This window comes from Pongo pygmaeus, chromosome 9 (assembly GCF_028885625.2).
Source record: "Pongo pygmaeus isolate AG05252 chromosome 9, NHGRI_mPonPyg2-v2.0_pri, whole genome shotgun sequence".
NCBI classification, from domain to species: domain Eukaryota; kingdom Metazoa; phylum Chordata; class Mammalia; order Primates; family Hominidae; genus Pongo; species Pongo pygmaeus.
The window spans coordinates 106,486,665-106,510,908 of NC_072382.2; the positions used below are offsets into that span (position 1 = coordinate 106,486,665).

A 24,244-nucleotide genomic window follows, 5' to 3' on the forward strand; every position below is an offset into this window, starting at 1 on the left:
GTAATCTGGCTATTAGAGGTAAGATGTAAATATAACTAATCTCTACTCTGAGAAATACCTTTAGAAAAGGGCTACGGACCTGTCATCCCCCAACTGGGAAGATCTGTACTAGGGCGCCATTGCCTCAGCATAGATTTAGTAGCTAGTCAGACATGTGGTATAGGAAAGCCTCATCACAAACAGAGGGGAATGTGACTCAGCAAAACTGACTTTTGGGTGAAGAGAGACAAACACAGGCTGTACATCACAATACCAATGACTTTATTTTCTGCATGCATCAGAATCCAACATTCCCCACTCTAATTTCCTTTAAAAAAATTAAAAATAAAGGGTTTTCTAGCTTACCACTGTTGGGTTACCATTAGTTATTCAACCATTATACTATGACTGATGTCATATAAAACCAGGGTTTCACTGGGGGTCACTAAGAAAAGGAAAACAACACGAGCCTCTATAACTAGTGGGCAGCTGACAGGCCATCATTATTCTCCATTCTATCCAGACTTTCTGAATAGACTGAGCAGGCAGCACCCAAATCCACTTCTAGAATACATTTACCTGAGTTGTTTCTTATGAGTCTTAATTCCTAGGAAAGAGATAGAAATATCGTGTCATGGATACTCTGTCCATGGTGGGCAACTGTGTCAGTATATTTGGGTTTTCAAATGAATGTTGAACCTAAAGTAGTAAAGAAAGCCTTTAGAGATGTTCTAAAAGGAAAACCTGACTCTTTCAAGAGTGAGAAAAGTCAGGGTGTGTATTAAGGCTGTAGCTAGGTAAAGTAAACAGAAGATATTTTTAGCTTTTCCTTAGATATGGCACATACACAGATGAATTCTTACTCTAAAAAGAATTCCCTGGGTGAGCAAAGCTATCAGAATCAAGTTATTTGGAAAACCCACACTGCTTCTATGTAGCATTTTGGAACATTCCCTCTTTGAATAAACTTGGAATACAGGAAGGGTCATCAAGATGAATGAAGAGCTTTGGGATTCTCTATAAAAATTCACAAATGGCTCTACAAAGTTTTCTACGGCATTACATTAAAAATAATAGAAGACCCCTACCTTTCAAAAAATTTCCTCTAGATGATGACTCCAAGAATACTCTTTGAAGTAGTAGATAATTTGGGAAATGAAGACCGAGCCATTTGTTTCATGTTTCCAAGAAACATTATCTGCAAATAAAAGGCATCAAAATATTGGAGGATGTGAACTTTCATACATTTGAAAGATTCCTGGAGCCGTACCTTTGGGAAAAAGTCTGATTTTGTTGCTTTGGAGAAGAGAGGGAAGCCAATGCTGAATAAAGATGGTACCTCCAGCTTCCATAGCAGGCCCAGAAAAAGCCAGCATGGACCCTCACTCATAAATCCCCTTGAATGTTCTAGTAGGCTAGAGCAAAGTTACATCCTCTGGGTTTGCAAGTAATAGAAAAGAGAGTAAGTCCTTTCAGCACTAACTACATAACAAAAAAATATTACAGCTCTTGACATTCCTTGATTCTGCACCTCTTCTTCATCCTGACTTGTTTCATACTGTATTTTTTGTACTTTTTGTTATGTTGTATAAAAATATTTTCAATGACTGCTTCTGTTTACCATTTCAATATGATCAAGTTGCTACTATAATTTAGAAAAAAAGGCGATACTTCTCTAACTACCACTTTATCTGCAACTCGTTGCTGATTTCTCCTTACTTTTTAAAGTCAAAATTCCAATTCTGTCTATATTCACCATTCCATTTCCCTTATCCTGCTCACTTCTATCAGGCTTTTCCCTCCTATGCCTAACACCAACTTCACCAAATGACTTTCCTCAAGGTAACCATTACCTCCAAGTTACTAAATCTAATAGTCATTCATCAAGCCTCACCTTCATCTGATCTTTCATTCACATCAGAAACCATTGGCAACTTTAACAGATTCTTTGTTGGTAAGTCTGACAACACAAACTCCTTGTCTTCTTTCTTGTTCTCTGATTCTACTTTGTGAGTCAAATTTGCTGGTTCCTATTTCTCTAATATTGAACTCTAGAGTTATTTCAACCTCCATTTCAGGGCCTGTTCTCATACTATTCTCAATTCTTAGGTGATTTTGTCCATTTTTAGGATATTAAATATTATCCTTAAGCCAGCATCTCTCAAAATTTTATTCCTATTGCAAATCTATCCTCTGAAATATACAACTGTGTAACTCTCTACTCTTCATATCATCTTAAAATATGCCAAACCGCCTCAAAACTTCTTGAAGATCTCCCGTTTTAACTAAGGCCCCACTGCCATTTACTTGCATGCTGGAGTCACTTCTATCACACCTTCTTGTTCACCTGACATATATTCACCAAACCTCTGGGTGGTTAGTCATATTATTTTTGTATACAAATTGTTTCTTAGATACAACAACTTATTATATCCCAAGACTATCAGTATCATCCATAGCTTGCAATATTGCACTAGCATTTAACCTGTCCTCATATATCGACTCTTGCTGTACTATTTTTTATCCACACAGAACCTCCAGAGTGATCTTTAAAAGTAAAGATCTTATCATTTAATTGCTTACGGCTTACTAGAATTTCCTATTACTATTAGTATGAAGGATCATGTAAGGCCTCCAATGTTTCAGTGCCTGGCTCACTCTCCAGCCTCCCCACTGTCATCTTTCCTGACGCCATGTGCCAGCCACCCAGCCCCCTCTCCTAAGCTCCCTTTTGTCTGTAAGTTCTTCATGCACACTGCCTTTTCTGTCTAAAATCTTCATCTCCTACCCTTGATTTGTTAATTCCTTCATTTATGAAATGTGAACACACATTTTTCTTTAAAGCTTTTACCAGTGTTGACAATTATTATTTATTCTCATTATATTGTACCTGTGTTTTTTCTCACAGTTAGTGCCTGCCTTTCTGAGTGTAAACTCCATGAAGTTCAGTAACCATACCTGCTTTAATTGTGCATCGTTTGTCCTGCACCGAGCCCAGGCCTAGCACACAACTACGTGTAAAACAAAAAGAAAGAAAGAAAGAAAGAGAGAAAGGAAGAAAGAAAGAAAGAAAGAGAGAGAGAGAGAAAGAGAGAAAGAAAGAAAGAAAGAAAGAAAGAAAGAAAGAAAGAAAGAAAGAAAGAAAGAAAGAAAGAAGGAAGGGGGGAGGGAGAGAGAGAGGAAGGAAGGAAGGTAGAGAGAGACGGAGGAAGGAAGGATGGAAAGGAAGGAAGGAAGGAAGGGGGAGGGAGGGAAGGAGAGAGAAGGAAGGAAGTTAGGAAAGAAAGAAAGAAGGAAGGAAGGAAGGAAAGAAAGAAAGGAGAAAATTTTGCATATTATATTGTATTTCCCCAAATAAATTAAGTATACTTTCAGAATTTGTACCAGCCCTTATATACCTCTTTAACTTCCCTTAACAGTTATAAGTGTAGACCTTATTTTTCAAATAAAATCTTATTAAAACTTGAATACATGACATGAATAGAAGGGAAGCTTGTCTAGTTGTTTATTCCCGAGGCTGGACTCAGAGTGTCCTCTAGTCCCTCAGTGCTCACATGCAGCAACAAACAACAGCACTAACATCACAATAAAGCTTTTAAGAAAGGCAGAAAGGCCCCACTCCAGACCTACTGAATAAGAAATCTATATTTGGAAAGGATATCCAAATGATTTCTATGTTCATTAAAATTTGAAATCCCTACAATAGAGCATTTAGAACTGTGAACTGTGCAAACGAGGTATTAAAAATTGCTCCTGTTATCCAAATCATTGATAGAATAATATTGTGGATGATTGTTAAAGAAATTTCCTGCAATTTCGACCAGGAGTGGTCAAGAATATTCTCTATTTTTACATTGTATTATGACTTTCCTGCCAAAGGACTGATGTTTTATTCATTAACTTCATTACCCTAAATTAGTTAAAATTTAGGCATTTGAGTGTTAACTAGTTTCCTGAAACTAGATTAATAATAATAGGTCAGGAGTTACTGGGATGTGTGAAGCAAGTACAATGGTTTCAGTGGTTGGCTTCTTTAATTGCTGATAAGTGGCTGTGGAGCTACACTGTGAGAAAATGATACTTTTCTGTGCCATTGCTACATTTTAAAAACAAAACCAAATAACTCCTCACTTTTTGTAGTTAGATTATTCCAAGTCTTGATGCTCACCAAATCCTTCCAAAGTCCTGTTAACTTTGAACGTTTCTTCCCAAATCAAGATTATAGCTTTCTAATTATGAAAGTCTCAGCATTTTAAATCTTTTCTCCACCTAAAATATCCTGGTAATTAGAGAAGAAATGCTCTTATCAGTGATAAGACATGATCATAGCTAAGCCTACTATCTAGTAACCTACTAAGAAATTTAGAAATTCTTCTCTCTGAAATCACATACGTGGTGTGGAAGATTTGAAAGCAATGAAGTCCTTTTCCACATGAACCTTTGTAACAGCATCATTACAGATGTTACCTTGCAAGAGCCCACCACGTGTATCTGCACTGGCTTTTCCACTGTCAGTGGTGAACCAAACAATCCCAGCACCATCTGAGAGAGACATTATGTCTTATTAAAGAAGAGATATTTATAAATACACACACATACACATACACACACACATACACATATGTACACACATACTCATATGCACACACATCCACATATGCACACACATACACATACACACGCACATACACATATGCATAGACATACATATACACACACAAATGCACACACATATTCACACGCATACACACATACATATGCACACACATACACACACATATGCATACACATATACACATACCCATAGGCATATGCGTACACACAGACTCTCTCTTTTACAATGATATCTTTCCTTAAGTACATTTTATCATGGCATTACTTAAAAATGCAAGTACCTTACTACTAGAAATACCACCTCACTTACTGGGAACAAAACAGAACCCACTTGAGTTTAGAACAACCATGTTGACAACATAGTCCCAGATGATTGGGATGTTTCCAATTATTGTACTTATAGTTTCTTTAAAAAATGGTAGGGACTTAATACAATTTCGAAGTGCACTGGACCTAGGAGTAGTACTGAAATGTTGTTTCTCTTGCCCATCCCTAGGAAAATGAACACCAGGCTAATTTTTAAAAGTGCACAGCCACTCCCGGAGGTCTCAAAATCAAGATTTACAGCTTTCTAATTGGAGACTCACTGCCTCGGCAGGCTTGCATGATGATGACCTTGGGTTTGTCTTTCAGACTCCGGCAGTTACGGTTGTTGAAAATTTCGAAGATAGTGTCATCGTGAAGAACATCTGGCTCTTGATCCCAGTGCTTAGTCCCACAGATTCCATTCAGGATGCCATGTGACATAAACACCAGGAATGTGCTGTCTGAGGTCTGGTGCTCTGGGCAAGCAGCAAACTGCCTTAGTGCTGTTTCCATTTTCTGAAAGAGACCCTTGAGTCACTATCAAGGAAGTCTCCACACGTATGTAGTTTGTACTCAAATAGGTGGAGTTCACAAAAATGAGCCAGTACTAAGGAATCAGATGGTTTAGACTGAATGGGATTGTAAGATAAATAGTGTTCTGGCATAAAACTAGAAAATTTAGCTGTATAGAATATTAAAGCTAGTAGGGTTTTTATGTAGTGTCTTGTCCAGTGGTTTTCAGTAAAACCTTAGGTTTCTGAAGATGCTGGGAGATGGAGTAAAATGAAGGCCAAGTGAGGTGACAAGACACTGATAAGGCCACTTTGCTTTAATCTGTTTAACAATGGTGTTTCTGTAAGTTTTTATTTAAAAAGATAAAAAATGACAAATAATAAAAATATGAAATTCATTCACTATGGAGCAGCAGAAAGTTAGTTTAAAATGATCCCTCTAAAGTTTTGCAAAATAGAACTAGAAACGCAACTGTTTCATTACATATTTGCATGTGTGTGATTTTTTTCCCCATATACCTCCCTTTACATTTAGACACTTGCTATTGACGTTATAAAAGTCTCACAAGATAATTCTGTAGGTATCAGACATTTCAGGGTGCAAAGCTTTTGTCTTACCCAGACCATCAAGTAGTAGATGTCTTCCAGATTATGAACATCAGAAAGACCCAACGTTTTTACTAAAACTCTGCTACATAGAATTTCTCTAAATACACACACATACACATACGCATATGCTATAAGATTGTGCATTAGAGAAGGCTAAAATCCAGGGGATCCTATTCTGGAGAAAGTATAATTCCTATAATATCATATATCTTGTTCTTGCAGCTGCCAATTAAGAGGTTGAAAACTGTCTAAAGGGGGTGAAAAAAAAAGCAGCTTGTTCTGCTCTCCGAAGCCATTACCTGAGCTGTGAGATTCTCTTTTATAACCACTGAGTATCCAAGGTTTTCAAGTAGATCTTGCATCCCCAAAAGGTCAAGTTCAGAACCATTTTGATTATGAAGATAGTTGAATTCTTTGTTGCAGATGATGAGGGCCAAGAGTGTTCGGCCCTCTTTCTCCATCACTGGATATATCTGCAATTAATACACACAGAATGATTTTCCCTAGGCCTTTTCTCTTTTGCCTACAAAGTTCATACACAACAGGCCAATATAAATATAGAGTAAGTGACAAAAAGTTTCTGCATGAAAATATACCCTCGTGAGGAAAGAGGCAGAAAACCAGACTGAAAGCATGTACGCGGAATAAGTGTTCACTGTATGAAGTTGGCTTAAGTTAGATGGTGGAGAGGAGTTTAGACTGTGTCCCAAAATGAGATGGAAGAAACAGAAAATGTAATGTGAAGACCAGTTGGTTAGACCATTTCCTGATCTTAAGGCCTTTGTGAGGAGAGCTAAAGCATCCCAGTAAGTCCCCAGTGTCTTGTCTGAATGAGTAATCTTGTGTCTCCGTATTTCAAAGCGTATCACCTCATCTGCCCTTTTCGTCTTCAGTTCGTGGAAGTGAGCATGAGGTCAAAGCTTTAACTTGCCACTGGGTTGTGCACCCTGGATTTCCAGAGGAGCTGAAAGAGAAAAAAAAAACGTGTAGCTCATTAAGCAGTAATGTCTGCTGCCTTGCAACCCTGCAGACCTATTTGCTAGGCTCTCATTCCTCAAAACTGCTTGCTGCCAGTCCATGAAAAAGTTTCATAGAAGTAGAAAATTGCTTCATATTTAAAATGCCTAAAACAAAAATATTGAATACATCCCCATTTTCCTTTTGCTTCTTACTGACCTCGTCATAAATTTCTGTGTTTTTGTTAGTGTTCATGGAATGGACTAATCTTTCAGACCCAACACATTAGCATCATATAAACACAGAAACTAAGATTTGGAAGGAAGTGTAATGTTTGTCTAGCCTAGTGGAATCACTACTCAGATATTTGTATGTCACTTGAAATATGCCTTCTTTATTATTACCATTCTCTGAGACATCTCCCCTTTCATGGAACTCAACACATTCCAAGGCATTCTTGAACAGTTATGTGTATTACAGTGTACCTTCTAGGTATTGATAGTTATTTCCCACCTCAGAATCATACAGAAAACATTTAATTCATTTCCCTGTAAAAGCCCATGAATTCTTCCATGACCAATGTGTCTTTCCCTATTTTTTCATTCTTACATGAAAATACCCTCAACATAAACAATTATTGTATTGTATTTTAATTGTGTTTACTGTACTATAACCTTAATTAGGATAGATAAGATGGTCTTCTATCTTTGTATTTCCAGTATATTAGAATAGTATCTACCAAGGTTAATAGTTTTTAAATTCTGCTAGTGAATAGTTATCCTCAGATACTTGAAAATAGCTACAAGTTATCACCTGGTTCTTTGTTCCCTTAGGGCAACAAGCCTTCTATTTCTTATAATAGTTTTGCATAAGAAATATTTCATCTTTTAACCACAAAATCCATCAATTTGCCTACATCTCTGCTCACCTCCTCTACTTTCTCTTTTACTACATAAAACATGTGTCCTTCCTCCTATCTAAGGTCACTGCCTCCACCTGAGCTCTGAAATCCATCCCCTCCCACCAGCAAGGGTTTTTCTCAGGTATTTGTTCAGCTTCAGGTTCTGTGACATCATTCTCTTCCTCTTTTCCCACAGACCTATTCCTATTGACATCAGCATGACTTAATATCTATATATTTTTTTTAAAAAAAACCTTCCTATTTCCTTGCCAATTATTGTCCCATTTCACTACTTTACTTCTCTACACAATGCCTGAAAAACATTATTTATTTATTTATTTTTTGCTATTTCCAATTTTTCTCTTAGTTTTTTGTATGCAATCCAATCCGGCTGTTATCCTCAATCCTTAAATAAAACATAGTTATCAAACTACCACTGATTATATGTAGATTTCTTAGCATTCACATACATTCTGTAGGCTTCTGTAATGCTGCATTTTCCAGCCATTCTTCCTAAATCTGTCTGTCTTAGTTGTTGGTTCTTCCTCTCCCACAATGCCTCCAAAAGTTGTGTTTTTCTATGCCAGACACTCTGTTATCCTCTATCAATGCTCTTTCCCAGCTGGCATCTTCCAGTCTCAATCTCTTAAATACTATCTACATGCTGACGAATCTCCAGATTTTTCCCAGTCCAGATTTCTCTGTGAGCCCATCCATTTGCCTATTCAGCGTCCACCATTGGAGGTACCACATGTTCCAAAGTAAACATACAAAACAGGACTCCTGATATTGTGCGTTCCTTCAAATCTGTGTCTCCTGCACACCTGTTTTCTCTGACTCAGTAAATGGCACCATACACCCAGTTGCCAAGCCAAAAACCTAGTCATTATTAATTCTTTCCTTTCTTTCACATCCCATATCCAATCCATTAGTCAATTTGCATTGATTCTGCTGCCAAAACTAGGTCTCAAATTTAACAACTTTTCATCAACTCTATTGCCATAAACCCAGTCTAAAAGCTGTTGTTTCCTAACTGAAATATTTAAACCACTTTCAACTGGCCTTTCTGATGCGACGCTTATCCTATCACTCCTTGTTTAACAACTTCTAAGGTAGTGTAAATGAAGGCAAGATGCATCATTTATCATTTTTCTGCTGTAGACATTAGGACATGCCCTTGCAGTTACAACTTACTTGGCTCAATTAGCATGTAATGATTTCAACATTGGCAGTGAAATTAAAGGGAGAATTGAGAGTATGGAGGGAAGAAAGTAAAAGGAAAGGAGGAGAAAAAGAACAGAGGAAAAAAGAGAAAAGGAAAAAACATAAACAAGAAAAAGAATGTCAATGGGAAAGAAAATAAAACAGATGATAAGAAAGGGAAAATGAAAGAGATGGAGAAAGAAAAGTGGGAGATTAACAGCTCTCTTTCAACTTGAGGATTGTTATTTTTTAAAAACGTGTCAGTTGGAAACACCTTATTTACATTTTGGTAAAGGGAGTACAAAGTTCTTACTCAGGGCAATTTATCATATGTCATATTACTTCTACTTTTTAATGTCAACTTATTTTATGTAAACTAAGATAAAACTTAGCTTTCATAAAAACATTCTTTAATATTCACACAAGTTTAAGCACTTGTTTTAGTAATGGATGTTAACTGTAATAGATGGCTAGGAAGAACAGAAGCTATGCAACACTCCTGGAATTTGTAAGGATCCTCGACTACTAATAAACAGTTGTCTAAAAAAAAAAATCCAAAAAAAAGAAAAAAAAAAGCAAAAACAAAACCCTGCAATGTTTTATATTGCAAATAAAATCCCGGCCTGACTCTTTAATAGCTCCATTTACACTCTCTCTAATTTCCTACTCTCCAGTCAGATTGGCTGTGACTGTCTTACACAGCAAGAGCATTACTGTCTCAGGGTCCTTGCTCTTGTTTCCCCTTTCTAGAGAACGCTTTTGTTTCAGAGTTTGGCACAACTCCTTCCCCACAGTTTAAGTATGTACTGAAATGCCACCTCTGGGGAGAGGTTATGGCTAAACATCCTGGCTCACTGGCTTTTTCTTGATGCATATCCAAGAATTGGGAATATACTCATTTATATATTACAGTCTGGAGTAGGAATCAGCAAACCATGGCCTGTGGGTCAGATTCAGCCCAACACCCAGTTTTATAAATAAAGTTATACTGGGATACACATCAGCACACCCATTATGTACTTATGGTCTATTGCTGTTTGTGAGCTACAATAGATGATTTGAGTCATGACAGAGGCCACAGGGTCCAGAAAGATTAAAATATTCATTATCTTTCAAAGAAAAAGTGTAGCAACCCATGTTCCAGAGAGAAGGAAACATCTATACCCCACTAAGCCATGAATTCCGTATTCCTTCCTTAAATAGAAATCTAGATTTCCAGACATTTCTTTCTGGGGCAAAGCCACAGCTAAGCAAAAGATAATGGATATCCCCTATTGTATATTCTGTATCTGGAATGACTCCAGCGTCCACATTGTGCAACTAGAGTAGCCCAGAATAGCTAAAGGCTGTCACTGAATTTAATGTCCCCAGCACCATTTGTTTATTTAACAAATATTTGCTGAGCACCTATTATGTTTCAGGTATCATTTCCATGTGTTTAGGATATATTCATGAACAAAGCAGACAAAGACCCCCCACATGGTGGAGTTTACATTTCAGCGGAGGGAGACATAATAATATAATGAATAAGTAAATTGTATGGAGTGATAGGGTGAGTATTGTTAAAGAAAAAAGTATACAGCAGTGTAAAAGTAATTGGGGATGATCAAGGTATTTTGTGACATTAAATAAGATAGACAGGAGGTCAGGCCCAGCGACTCATGCCTGTAATCCCAGCACTTTAGGGGGCTGAGACAGGAGGATCACCTGAGATCAGCAGTTTGAGACCAGTCTGGGCAACATGGTGAAACCCCGTGTCTACTAAAAAATAAATAAATAAATTAATTAATTAATTAAAAAATTAGCCAGGCATGGTGGAGGATGCCTGTAAAATCAGCTACTTAGGATGATGAGACAGAAGAATTGCTTGAACTGGGGAGGTGGAGATTGCAATGAGGTAAGATTGCATCATTGCACTCCATCCAGCCTGCATGACAAGAGCAAGCAAAATATTGTCTTAAAAAAAAAAAAAAAAAAAAAAAGATTGGTGAAGAAGGTCCTAAGATGGGAATAGTTTATTCTCCACTTGGAGAAAGGAAAAATAAAGAGGACAAAAACTGAATAAGAAGAGTAGAGAAAGAATAAGAATGAATTACTAGCTCTTAGCCCCACAATAGTCACCTGAACTCAACTGTTTTTTGGAATTCCACAAGTGTTCCCTAAATATTTTCCCTGCAATTTGAGCTGTCTGAGTGATATCATCAACCAGGTTTTCAGCATTGCTCACCACAAATTTTAGACATGTTCCTATAAGGTGTATCTCATCTGTATTTAACACATTATTTTCCATCAAGTCATCAAAAATGCCATCTAGAAAGGTCCTGATCAGCAACTTCACCATGTGGACCGGAACACCGTTGGATGGTTTCTCATCTGTGAAAATGATAGAATCTTAGATATGGACAGCACTTTAGATACCCCATTCTAGGGTAGTGGTTCCCAAATTTTAATGTGCATAAGAATCACCTAGAAAGCTTAGTAAGCAGAGCTTCCTGCATCCTACTCCAAACAATTTTTATTTGATAGGTGAGAATGGGCCCATGAATTTTCATTTCTAACAATTCCTCAGGTGATGCCAAAGCCTCTGGTGCAAGGACCACACGTGGAGAAGCTCCTATCTTGTTCAATTCTCTCCGTTTTCATAGATGGTGAAATAGATTCAGAGAAGCAAAGTGAATTCACTAAGGAACTTAGTGACAGCTGACTCAGTTTAGTCTTTGCGTCTCCTACGATCTCTTCAATTTCTTTCACTTTTATCAATAACTAGTTTGAAAAGACATTACATTCAATATGTGTAGCATAAATGCATTCATCTGTAAAATAACACCTTTTTTTGTTTCCCTTATCAAGGCTGGCAGGGAAGCTCGGTATGCCCAGATTGAGCGCACATATTGTAGCTGACCCATTTGCTGCTGTAATTGAAAGTTCACACAGAGAGCAGAAATGTGGAGGAAATGCAAGTTACCCTGTTCAACCACCTGGCTTCTCACCCTCACCGTAACAGAACACTTATAAAATGGGTGAGAATTTCAGGTCAGTATGAGTTAAAAGAAGAGTCTAAAATCAAAGGAAAAGTTTAAGAACAGAGATCCAGATGTTTCTACATTTCTCTTTCATTTGAGAAGTTGTAACATATTAATGAAGACACTTGGTTTGCATTTTTAGTGCTGTGCCCCAAGCTGACATATCTCCCTCCATACCCAGAGTAAAATAGTTAGCTTTTGGGAGACCCCCTCCACTCTGCCTTCTTCTTTCCCTTGAATATAACTTTCTCAAAGGACAGCCATAAACAACAGGAAAACTGAAGCCACTCACCAGCCATGGCTGCTCCTGCTCCCTGGACAGGAAAAAGCTATGAAAGCAAAAGCAATTTCAACAGGCTTGGTCTCCTCTCAGTAGACAAGCTTGTTGATATTACCCTAAATGGAAAATTCCCAGTCCTCAAATTCTCTTTTTCTTCGCCAAGATACAGTTAGACTCCTGATCTCATGTATAACTGCTTTCCTTTGGAAAACAGGAAGCAGAAGGTGTTTTCTTCTTTTTGACATAACAAAGTGAACAGAATGAAATCATGTACACTTGCATGAGAACCCGTCTCTGTGTTCTGTTTTCCTGTCTATTTTTAAGACTGTTAATAAATTCAGTTAAATCTCTGTTAGTCTGTCTGATGCCATCAGCCTCTAAATGGTCAGGAGTCTTTACTTCACTGATACTTACTCAACCCCGGAAGTGTGATTTTGGAATTTAAGGGAAAGAGGCTGACTGAAGACTGCCAAATGGTGATACTCCTTTCACTATTTGAGAAACTCACATAAGTGATCTCTTTTCTTCTCTTTCCTGATCCACTCATTTTTAAATTGGGATGTTGTTTTTCCACAAGATCAATGTATTTTTCTTCATTAAATGCACAAGAGACTCTTTCACTTATTTTTGAAACAGATATATGTATGCCATTAGAATAAAACAACAGAAAAGTTTATAAAATGGAAAAATGTAGATTCTTTAATTTCATATGGCAAGGTAATCACAACGATACATTTAGCTTGTATCTGTGTGTAATATTTTAAATAATTTTACAAAACACTTAATGCAATACTGATCTTATCCATGGCTCTAATCATTGGCCTTCTAGCATTTTTTGGCCTTTACTTTATTCTGAACTGGCCTTATAGGTTGGTTTTGGCCAGCATGATGGAGCAGAGGGATCTGATGGAGTTTCCAGTCTGAGTTTTACAAATCCTTGTGCCCTTCTTCCTCTTGAACACCTGAAGCTAAATGAAGATAAGCCTGGGCTAGATTGCTAGCTGAATAGAGACCTCATGTGAAGAAGAGCCCAGTCATCCCAGCCAAGGCCAACGTAGGCCAGCCTCCAGCCAAGTGTTTTCCCAACCTATGAGGTATCCCAGCCTTGTCAGCAGAGATGCCTACCCTACACGCAGATGATCTCAGACACAATCCTAGCAGTGACGAAAAGAAACATTCAGCTGACTGGCCACCTTGTAACAATAATAAATGCTTCTTGTGTGAAGCCACTGTATTTTGGGGTGTTTTGATACTCAACAATAGATAACTAACAGACACATAATTACCTACAGATTGTTTTTTTCTATAGTGGCAGTATCTTAAAATTATATTATTGATAATTTGCTTTATTTAACTTCACAATGTGTGACAAACATTTTAAAAAATCAACACATGAAACACTATCTGATTTTTGATGGCTGTATACTATTTAAAATGTGGATAGATTACAATTTTAAAAAGTTTTGTCAGTAGCACAGAAAACACTACAATAAAAATCAGATTTTTATGCTTTTCATCTTTGGTCCCACAAACTAGGTGTAATTTCTCTGTTATTTGCCTTATTTTTTGCTGACAATCTTTGGAACACCCAATGATGCCTGTTTTATCTATTTCATGATATAAAGATTACAAACAATGCTATTAACTGTCTCATATGAAAAATGAGATGTAGCTCATTCACACTGCCAATTCTCTCTCCTATTCTATCTAATATTTGATAATAGTGTGATTTCCAATTATTTCCTTGATTCATTTGAAATAATAATATACTTAACTCTCACTTCTTCTTTCATCAATTTTGCATAGTAGCTTAATTCTCCTCTGTGTAAGTTGATCAGAGTTTCCTGGGTGCAATTTCCTCCATCTCTTCTCACCTCCAATTACACCATTTTTTCCCAATTTCCTATTGTGGTAAAAATACATACCGCCAGCCAGGCACAGGGGCTCACGCCTGTAATCTCAGTACTTTGGGAGGCCGAGGCGGGCAGATCACGAGGTCAGGAGATGGAGACCATCCTGGCTAATACGGTGAAACCCCGTCTCTACTAAAAATACAAAAAGATTAGCTGGGTGTGGTGGCAGGTGCCTGTAGTCCCAGCTTATCGGGAGGCTGAGGCAGGAGAATGGCTTGAACCTGGGAGGCAGAGCTTGCAGTGAGATTGGGCCGCTGTACTCCAGCCTGGGTGACAGAGGGAGACTCTGTCTCAAAACAAAACAAAACAAAACAAAAAACAAAAACAAAAAAAAAACATACCCCCAAATTGACCATCTTAACATTTTTACATGTGGTGTTTGGTGATAATAAATACATTCATAATGTCATAACAGTCACCCCAATCTACCTCCAGAATTCTTCTTTATCTTGTAATACTGAGATTCTAGATCATTAAATAGTAACTCCCCATTTCCTCCTACCCACTGTCCCTGACCATCACCATTCTACTTTCTGTCTTTATGAATTTGAGACCCTAGGTACCTCATATGTAAGTGAAATCATACAGTGTTGGTTTTTCTGTTGCTGCCTTATTTCACATAGCCTAATGTTCTTAAGGTTCATTCATATTGTAACAAATGTCAGAACTTTGTTTTTAAGGCTAAAATTCCATTATGAGTGTATACCACATTTTGTTTATCCATTTATCATTTATTGGTTAGTTGGGTGGCTTCCACATTTCAGATATTGTGAACAATGCTGCTATGAATGTGGGTGTATAAATAAATCTTTGAGACCCTGCATTCAATTATTTTAGGTACGTACCCATAGATGGAATTTCTGGATCATATGGTAACTCCACTTCTAATTTGTGCAGAACTGTCATGCAGCTTTCCACAGTAGCTATACCAATTGAAATTCTCAACAACAGATCACAGGGTTCTAATTATTCTACATCCCTGCCAACACTTGTTATTTTCTGTTTGTTTGTTTGTTTGTTTGTTTTGATGGGAGTCATTCTAATGGGTATGAAGCGCTACGTCACTATAGTTTTCGGCATCATCTTCTTTCATCCTATTGTTGAGGCTAAGTCACAGTCAGTTTTCTTCATCAGATATTACATGAGCTATAAAGATCAAAAATCCAGTTAGCTTCTTCCACTTCATTTAGACTCACCCAGCATTTTCAGTGAAATTATATTCTCTATTAGAAAAAGAAAAAGACGCAGTTCATTTGTCTTCACCCTTATTGAAATACAAAATGTTAAGCATGCAATCTGTACTAGTAAATGTGTTTCTTGAAGTTGATAAAGGAGGGCTGGGATGCTTGTGGTTTCCTGCTGGGGAGAGAAAGAACAGAAGGTCAAGATGGTTACCCCTTGCCGCATTCATCCCATCCTTCATCATGATTCTTCTTCTATCCTCTTCCATTTGCTCTTGACACTTCCCTTGACTTCCATCTGTGACCTGTTAATCTTTTCACTAAAATGTGATCTTTGTAAAACCTGAGTAAAATTATGTTACAAGAAGGCACTAGAAAGCCTTCTTGTCTCAGTGAGACAATAATTTTTAAAGGTTTACCATGTGATAACCAAGAACCATGACATCTGGCTTCCCACTGCTTCTCCTAATTTGTCTGTGCCATTTTCCCCACTCATGTTCTCTTTTGGTCACACTGTCTCATTGCAGTTCTTTAAACATGTTTAGTGCATTGCTACCCCAGAGCATTTGCACTGGCTGTATTCTGTGCTGGGACACTTTTCCTGCATAAGAACCATATGGTTCACTTTCCAACTCTGTCCATTCTTTGTTCTCATTTCATTATTTCAAGGAAGGCTTTCCTGAGTGAAATATCTATAGGAGTACAGCATCCATCATTTTGTGTGTTCCTTTATCTTCATTTATTTTTCCTCTTAGCCTTTTATTTTATTTTTTGCATTTTGGCTTGTGATATATTTACCTATTTGTGTATTCAGAGAATCTTTCTCCTCACTAGTATATAAACTTTCTGAGTGTAAGGAATCTATCTATTTTGTTAATTGGCATACTCCAAGCATCTAGAACAGAACCTGGTGCATGGTTAATGTTGCAAATGTTAGTCAAACAAACAACTCAACGTCCAAATACAGCCCCGTTGGATGGATTAGGCACTGAAAGCTGAAATATGCAATATTGTGACTAGAGTGTAGTGCCAGAAACCAAGAGTAAAAGATTATGTGGCAAATATTGGAAGTATTGAGATAACCTTGACACAGTTGAGTATAGAATATAATTTAAATTATGTATCTGAGATGGAGATTAATAATAGGATTATAATATAGTGTTAAATGAAGATGCTATGAGTGAAGAATGTAGTCGTTTGGTCCAGATTGAATGTACCCAATCTATAACATTTTGATGAAAAGAACAAAAATGAAAGTATATCTATTAACATGAGAGCTTGAAGGAACTTCTGGAAAGGGTTGAGGGTCTGAAAACAGTCTCTCAGTGATTTGTGATCTGCATTATGAGAACATTCTGAGAACGAGAGACTGGATCAATACAAACTCTACACTGTAGGGTTTATTTTCTTCTATCTGGTAAGGATACCTGAACACCAGTAATGTGGTATTTGCTGTGATATCCTCACTCAGAAAATCAAAGTACTGCTTTCTACAGAGTTAGTGCCTCTGTTTTCTCATTTTTGTTCAGTTTGATGCAATGTTTGGTAACTCAGTATGTGTTTGTGTCTGTGTGTGTGTGTGTGTGTGTGTGTGTGTGTGTGTAAGAAAAAGAGAGAAAAAGATAAAGATAGAGTATGAGATATAAATGAATATAAATAGTAATGGATGCAGGAATATGTTTCTATTTTAATAAATGCTACCCTGGGTTTTTTATTATCTCATTTGGCCTCGGTTTTCCTTACATCCTTGATTGATTGATTGCCTGATTAATTGTACGGTTGGGGGAACCCAAATGCAAAAAAATCTAATAAAAGATAACAGATAATCACCAGACTACATCAACAAAGTACACTAATTTGGCCGTCCAAGTACTCAACTGTCATTGGTCATCGGACCTCACCTCCAATATCACACTCTCATTTATTTCATACACCACCAACAACTCTCAATACTTAACCATTTTCAATTGCCAGGAAAGAGGTAGAAATATCTTGTCATGGACACTCGTTCTATGGTGGGCATTTGGACTGTTGCCTCCGAACTTTCAAATGCTTGCTGTACCTGAAAAAGAAAGTAGGCTATAGATGAGATACGACTCTTTTCAAGTCTCAGAAAGCATCTTCCACCATGAACCAGGAAAGTCCTGGAACGAAGAGAGTTTGCAGATTTCATAGGACCAAGCCCATGGGTATTCTGTCTTCTCAACATTGTACACTACCTCTTAGAATTGACACTCCATGTCAGACTGTACCCTTTACATCAAGATAAACACCTCATGTCTCATCCAAAGCCTTTCAACATTCATTTCCTCTGTTTTCCATTTCTGACCTACAGATCAGACAATCAGTTATCCCTTTGAAATGGTTCATGAGACCAGGATAGGGAATGACTCTGTACTTTCAACTCCCACCAAGGCTGATTCCTCCACTGAATGAGAATTAAGTCTCATTACCTTAACTTTGAGACTTGAACACTGAACAACTTTCACTTCACCACCAAGCTGATCTTGTAGTCTGTTGGATGAACCAATTGATGAGATGGTGAGATGCTACTTACCCTAAATCCAGAATTTTTAGCTCTTTTTTCTAAGAATACCCTTGAAAGTACAACGTCTGATTCCTAATTATCCTAAAAAAATTATCTTCTTAGGTCTCTATTCACAGAAAATCTGTCTCAATTTATGCTGCAATCCTCTCATACTCCTTCTTTTTTATTTTTTTATTTTTTATGAGAGGGTCTCATTCTGTCACCTGAGCTGGAGTGCAGTGGCATGATCTCCACTCACTGCAACCTTGTCTTCCGTTGCTCAAGCAATCCTCTCACCTCAGCTCCCAAATAGCTGGGATTACAGGCACCCACCATCACGCCCACCAAAATTTTGTATTTTATGTAGAGACGGGGTATCTCCATGTTGCCCAGGCTGGTCTCAAATTCCTGGACTCAAGCAATTGGCCTTCTTCGGCCTCCCAAACTGCTGGGATTGCAGGTATGAGCCACAGCACCAGTCCTGGATGGCTTTCTTCTTTGAACTCCAGAATAAAGGTGTATTCTTCATTTCCCACAGGAGTCATACTGTTCTCTACAGGTTTTACTTTATAAACAACCACGCTATACTGTGTTAATACCAATCTTGTTTTCTCTTTAAAAAATAGAATGTATTTAGATTAAATAGAATAGATTCTCTCTTTATTCATTTATGCATCTATTTATTCAAAGATTAATTGAATATTTACTGTATGCCAGGTTTGTTGGGGTGCTGAGCAAATCCCCATCATCCTGAAGTTTGCATGTTAGAAAGTAAATACGGGTAAAATAACAAACAGACAAATACATAAACTATTAATATATGCTGAGTGCAGGAAGGTAAGAACTATGGAGAAAATAACATAGGAAGAAGTGGGAATAAGGAATGTCCCAAATTGGGCAAGGAGGAGCAAGCCTTTCCTTCTGCAATTCTCCATTGAAAGATTGACTTTTTTATTCCCTCTCACATTCCTTTATGGATCATATCACAGTCTGTAAACACTTATTTGTTGATTAACCCACATTTTCAGTATCTATACTCCCACGAAAATGTGAGTCCTAGATAGGCTGACGGCATGCATGTCTCATGTACCCCTCTGTCACCAGGATGGACCCAATGACCTAGCAGACCACCCAATTTTTATTCATTTAATAAATAAAGTAATAAAAATTATTTCAAAATATTTTTCATTCTCTAAAACTTAAGAACTTATAGCCTAATACGTAAAGATTATGGTTGACATTATTTTGTTTTACTTTGATCTCCTGGAACTGTTTTTCCCTAAACCATATTTTAAACACCTGAATGACAGAAACTAGTTATCTCTCAACTTTCACTTGACTGACAAAGATTGTAACTGCGAAGTGAAAGGTGAATCATGACAAATTCTTCTTGGACAAATGGGTGAATGACTGGAAAAGAAACAGACACTTACCTTCCGAAATACTTCCTCTAGCTGGCAGCGCCAGGAATATCTCTGGAAGCATATGATAAGTTATGTGATGAAGATGGAGCCCCTTGTGCTGTCTCTCCTGGGCACGTTATCTATGATGATACTGATGGGTATGCCTTGGGCTATGACCTTCACTATGTTTTTGTTTACATTTTTGTTTTGAGGATTTTTTTTTTATCCTCTGTAAGGAAGGAATAGAGACTCCGAAAGATGAAGGAACTCCCTCATATTCCCACAGTGAGTAAGCAACAAAAAATGGCCACTAGGCTCCCAAGTTGTTTGCAGATTATGCCATGCTGTCTTTCACCATATAATAAACAAAACAGATGAACACACGCCAAGTTTCAGTGATAGAAGATGAAAAAAGTGATAAAAGTCTACTGTACAGGATGGTGCCAATAGTAACCAATACTGCATTGTAAACTTAAAATATGCTAAGAGGGTAGATTTTATGTTAAGTGTTATTTTCACATGCACTCGTGAAATTATAATATTAAACAGAGAAGTGGAAGGATCTTTTGGAGGAGAGAGATATATTTGTGGCATAGACTGTGGTGACGATTTCAGGAGTGCATACTTATCTGTAACTCATTAAGTTGTATACATTATATATGTACCATTATATATGTCAATCACACCTCAGTAAACTGGTTTTAAAAAATAAGAATTAAAAATATACAAATTAAAAATGGTTAAATGTATACTCCTTAAGATAATTACCTAGAAGTGAAATACTAACCAGTATTCCCCAAGATTTTACCTAATGAGTCCCACCCTATCATTTTCTACTTGTTTTAAAGGGTATCCACAGTTCTAGTAGGGCATGCAATGGCGCTGCTCATTGTGGAATCAGATGGGAAACATGGAGAATAAGACATGAAATTGATCATTTGAGAAAGGGAAGCCATTCCTGGAATCCATGAAAACACTACACAAAACACTAAATGGGTTTGATAAATAACAGAATCCATCATTTATGTTTAAATTGTGTGTGGCGAATGGGATTCCTTATGTTGTGTTGCTTTAATATTTGGTATGCCTTTGGCTTTAAATTATAACACTTATAATAAAAGTACAATTTTTAAAAATGTGGGTGTGGGAGGGGGAAGGAATCTGTTTTCACATCACATCTAAGATCATGTAAAATATGGGAGAGCACACAACATTCCCTTGGATCATTGTTTCATAGGGATTCTTGATTTGGTAGAATCATTCAAAGATAGCCTCAGGCCCACAAATCACTTAATACCACCAAAAGACGCATACGTGAGGTTGAAGAGGAGAAAACAGTGAAGTCCTTCTCTAGTATGTCTTGCAAACTGCATCCTCCAGGTTCTCAGGTGACTGTGAAGACATGATTCCCAAAGATGCTGGAGAGTCTCTGACCCACTGTTCCCCATGGTTTGCTGCAGAGACAACAATTTTCTACACACTACTGTGCCTCCTACAGTATGGCTATCAGAATCCCCTTGTTCTTTCTAATTAGTTTCATACACATACAAACACACAAAGAGACACACACACACAAACACACACACACACACACACCACTTTGTTTTCTCTCAAGTGTCATTCAACAGTGTGCCTGGTGATAATGAAATCATCTTGTAGTTACCAGTTTTTAGAAAAATTATTTCTGTTTTCTCTTTCATTTGAAAAATAGCTCCCAAGAGCTATGAATCAATTGGTCTCAAAATCCTGGCCTCAAGTGTTCCTTCCGCCTTGGCCTCCCAAAGTGTTCAGATTATAGGCATGAGGTTCTGTGCCCAGCCAGCCTTGAGGTAATTCAAAGTCTGAAGCAAAGTGAAACTGCAGTAATCTAAAGCTCTCTGACCTCTTTAATAATTTCTCCCTCAGTAATTATAAGAAAAAGCATGCTGCTTTTCCGTAATTGCCCCAGTTTCAAATGCCATTCTTCTCAAACCACATAATGTCAAAATGTCTGTAAAACATTTACAAATCAAGCTATCATGAAAATTATTTCATTCCAAAGTTTGAGTATTTCTGTTTAACTTTGATTTAGGGATTCTGATAACATCCTTCACCACTTACCATGGATAAAACTGTACAGAAATTTCTCTGCTGATGAGACAATTTCTCATTATACCAGACCCTCAGGTAGAGTTTCTTTAGAATTCAATGTACTTTATTTGCACTGGATGGGGTCTAAGACTGTTGACCCTAAATATAAACCAAACATCACTATCCTCTGCATACACCTTCATAACTGTTAGATGTTGAGTCTCAACATTCACCACCTCTGCAGGCCTGGACAATGGTGATCTTGGGTTTGTCCTTTAGACTGAGGCAGTTGTGACTGTTGAATATTTGGAAGATGGTGTCATAAAGCAGCACATCTGGGTTTGCCTCATCATGTTCAGTTCCACACATTCCCCCCAGGATGCCATGAGACATGAGCACCAAGAACGTGCTGTCGGAGGACTTGTGCTCTGGTCGGGCAGCAAATGCCCACAGCAATGACTTCATATTCTGGAAAAGAGCAATGTCTAACTTCAGCCGGAGAAGCATCACAATTAATGGGACCTCCTAGATTTACCATGAGCGAAACAAGAAACATATGTAACATCTGGGTCATGGTGCTTCACATAGTGCTTACTCAGTCATGACAGCTGTTTTATGGTTTCACATTTCCTTCTTAATGGGGCTATGGGTCGTCGCCATTTTCTTCTCTGGCTGACACACTGTCTTCTTTATATATTGTATATTTTTATATGTTACTCATTTCCCTTTTTCTTTTCCATCTCAATCTTTCTCCTCACCTACCAAGAGTCATGTGTTATAAATGCACCACACCACTTTCTCTGTAAAACCCATCCCAGTTTTCTTAGAATCAAATCAAACTACTGGCCTGACCATACTCCACCCGCATACTATGTCCCTTCTCCTCCAAACTTGAGTCACACTGGTCTTCTCTTTGTGCATCTCATGTGCCAGTTTTATTTTCAGCTCAGCTCTTTCACAGGTAGCTTCTCGTACTTTGAAGGCACTGCATTCATGTCTCTCCAAGGTTGTCTCCTTCTGGTAGTCCAGTCCAACCCCTGTGTTGTCTCCCCACAGAGGCTTTTTCAGCCAACCCAAGAACATTGCTCCTTACCCTACAATTCTGTGTCGTGTTTCCTTTTCCTTTTTTCTTACTCTTGGCTTTCTTGTCACTCTTATGTAGACACACATATATGCACACCTGTTCTCTGAAGCTGTCCGTTTTGCTTATAACTTGACTGTTTCTCTCTACTGTAACCTAGATGGATGCTGACTGGGAACTTCCTGTCTCATTTACAGACCTACTCTCAATGCTAGGAATAGCTCTGGTCACCAATTTAGGACTCAATATTTGTTTTAAGACTGTACTCCTGTTTAACACTTATTACTATATAATTTTATGGAGAATCTTGGGGCTGCATCCCAATCACCAGACTTTGAAACTCAATCAGAAATGTGAAAACTCGTGCCAATCATATTTTGTCTAGTTTTATGGAATTGAGGACATTTGGAGCAAAAAAGAGACATAAATTTACCAATCTAATGCTTTCATTTTTTGCATACTGCACACACACACACACACACACACACACACACACACACACACACAAGGTAGCAGAGGTTGTTAAACTTTGTTGAGCTTCTATAAAGCTAACTAGTTATTAGAAGGATGCGTGTTCAATATGTATGAGTTTGGGGTGGCTGAGGGGTTGTTACCCTGGCTGTCAGATTCTCTTCTACATCCACACTGTAACCCAGATCCTCAAGCAGCTTCATCTCCATGATGTCAAAGTCAGCCCCATTTCTTGGAGGCAGATGGTCAAACTCTTTATTGCATATGATGAGAACCAGGCATATGCGGTCCTTTCTCTCCTTTATTGCATAGCTCTGCAGGAGGTGGAGATGCAGTGAATTTAATTTATTCAAGTTTCTTTTCTACCCCCTTATGCCTATCAATGTTGCTTTTTTAAGTCTTCATGCAGCTGCTGTCTGCTCTAACTTGTATCAAAAGACATTGACTTCTTCTTTCTCAAGAACCCAGAGAAAGACAAGGACATATCTGGAATGGTTATTCAATACTCTTGAGGAAACTAAAATAATGGCTACCCCTTTTCTCATCCCCTTTTTTCTACACCTACGCAAATCTTTCCTAGTATTTAAGATTCAGGTCAAATTTCATTAAAATAAAGAGATGTTGTCATTGGCGCCAGTAAAAAATGAATATAGCAAAGGTCTTTGCCTTTGGAAGCATAGTTATTTTGATACCATTTTTAACACATCAACTTGTAATATTTTTCAAGCTTTAATTATATTTTCAAGTATCCTTCATGTCTATACTTTTCAACTAGAGTGCAAACAATTACTACTCAGCTGTATTATCTTATAAACATTTTTATTCCATGGCTAAAGTTAGAATTGTCATAAATTCCAAATGATTACAAAAATAAATACTTGAGCCATAGGAATACCAATTCTCTTTCATCCCATGATAAAATGATCTACATCATGGGTTGAGAGAGAATTGGTGTCTGTGCGAAGTCACATAATCTTTTCCTCGCTGAAAACATTCATGAAATGGTTACTGCCATCCCCACCCCCAATCATTTAGTGCTGTAAGAAATGGTGCACTTAATGAAAGCAACAATTTCTCTTCTTTTTTTCTGTTTCATGCAGACAGTATAACACCTCTTCAGCTCTTTCTTTACATAGTCTCAGGAATTATTCATGAGGGCAAAGCTTGAGGGCATCTGTAGATTCTCTTTTCTCAGGTGGTCCAACCTCCATATT

General features: G+C 37.6%; 1 protein-coding gene and 1 pseudogene across 1 annotated transcript; both read right to left on the reverse strand.

The window, feature by feature from the left end:
* Nucleotides 1–579: 579 nt before the first annotated feature.
* Nucleotides 580–14,307, reverse strand: LOC129008735 (inactive caspase-12-like). Its single transcript, XM_054441059.1, is given in 8 exon segments — nucleotides 580–678; nucleotides 1,068–1,177; nucleotides 4,372–4,521; nucleotides 5,181–5,415; nucleotides 6,320–6,451; nucleotides 6,453–6,493; nucleotides 11,203–11,454; nucleotides 14,259–14,307. Coding segments are annotated over 8 exon segments (1,068 nt in total).
* On the reverse strand, nucleotides 13,063–24,244 carry LOC129007262 (caspase-4-like; annotated as a pseudogene).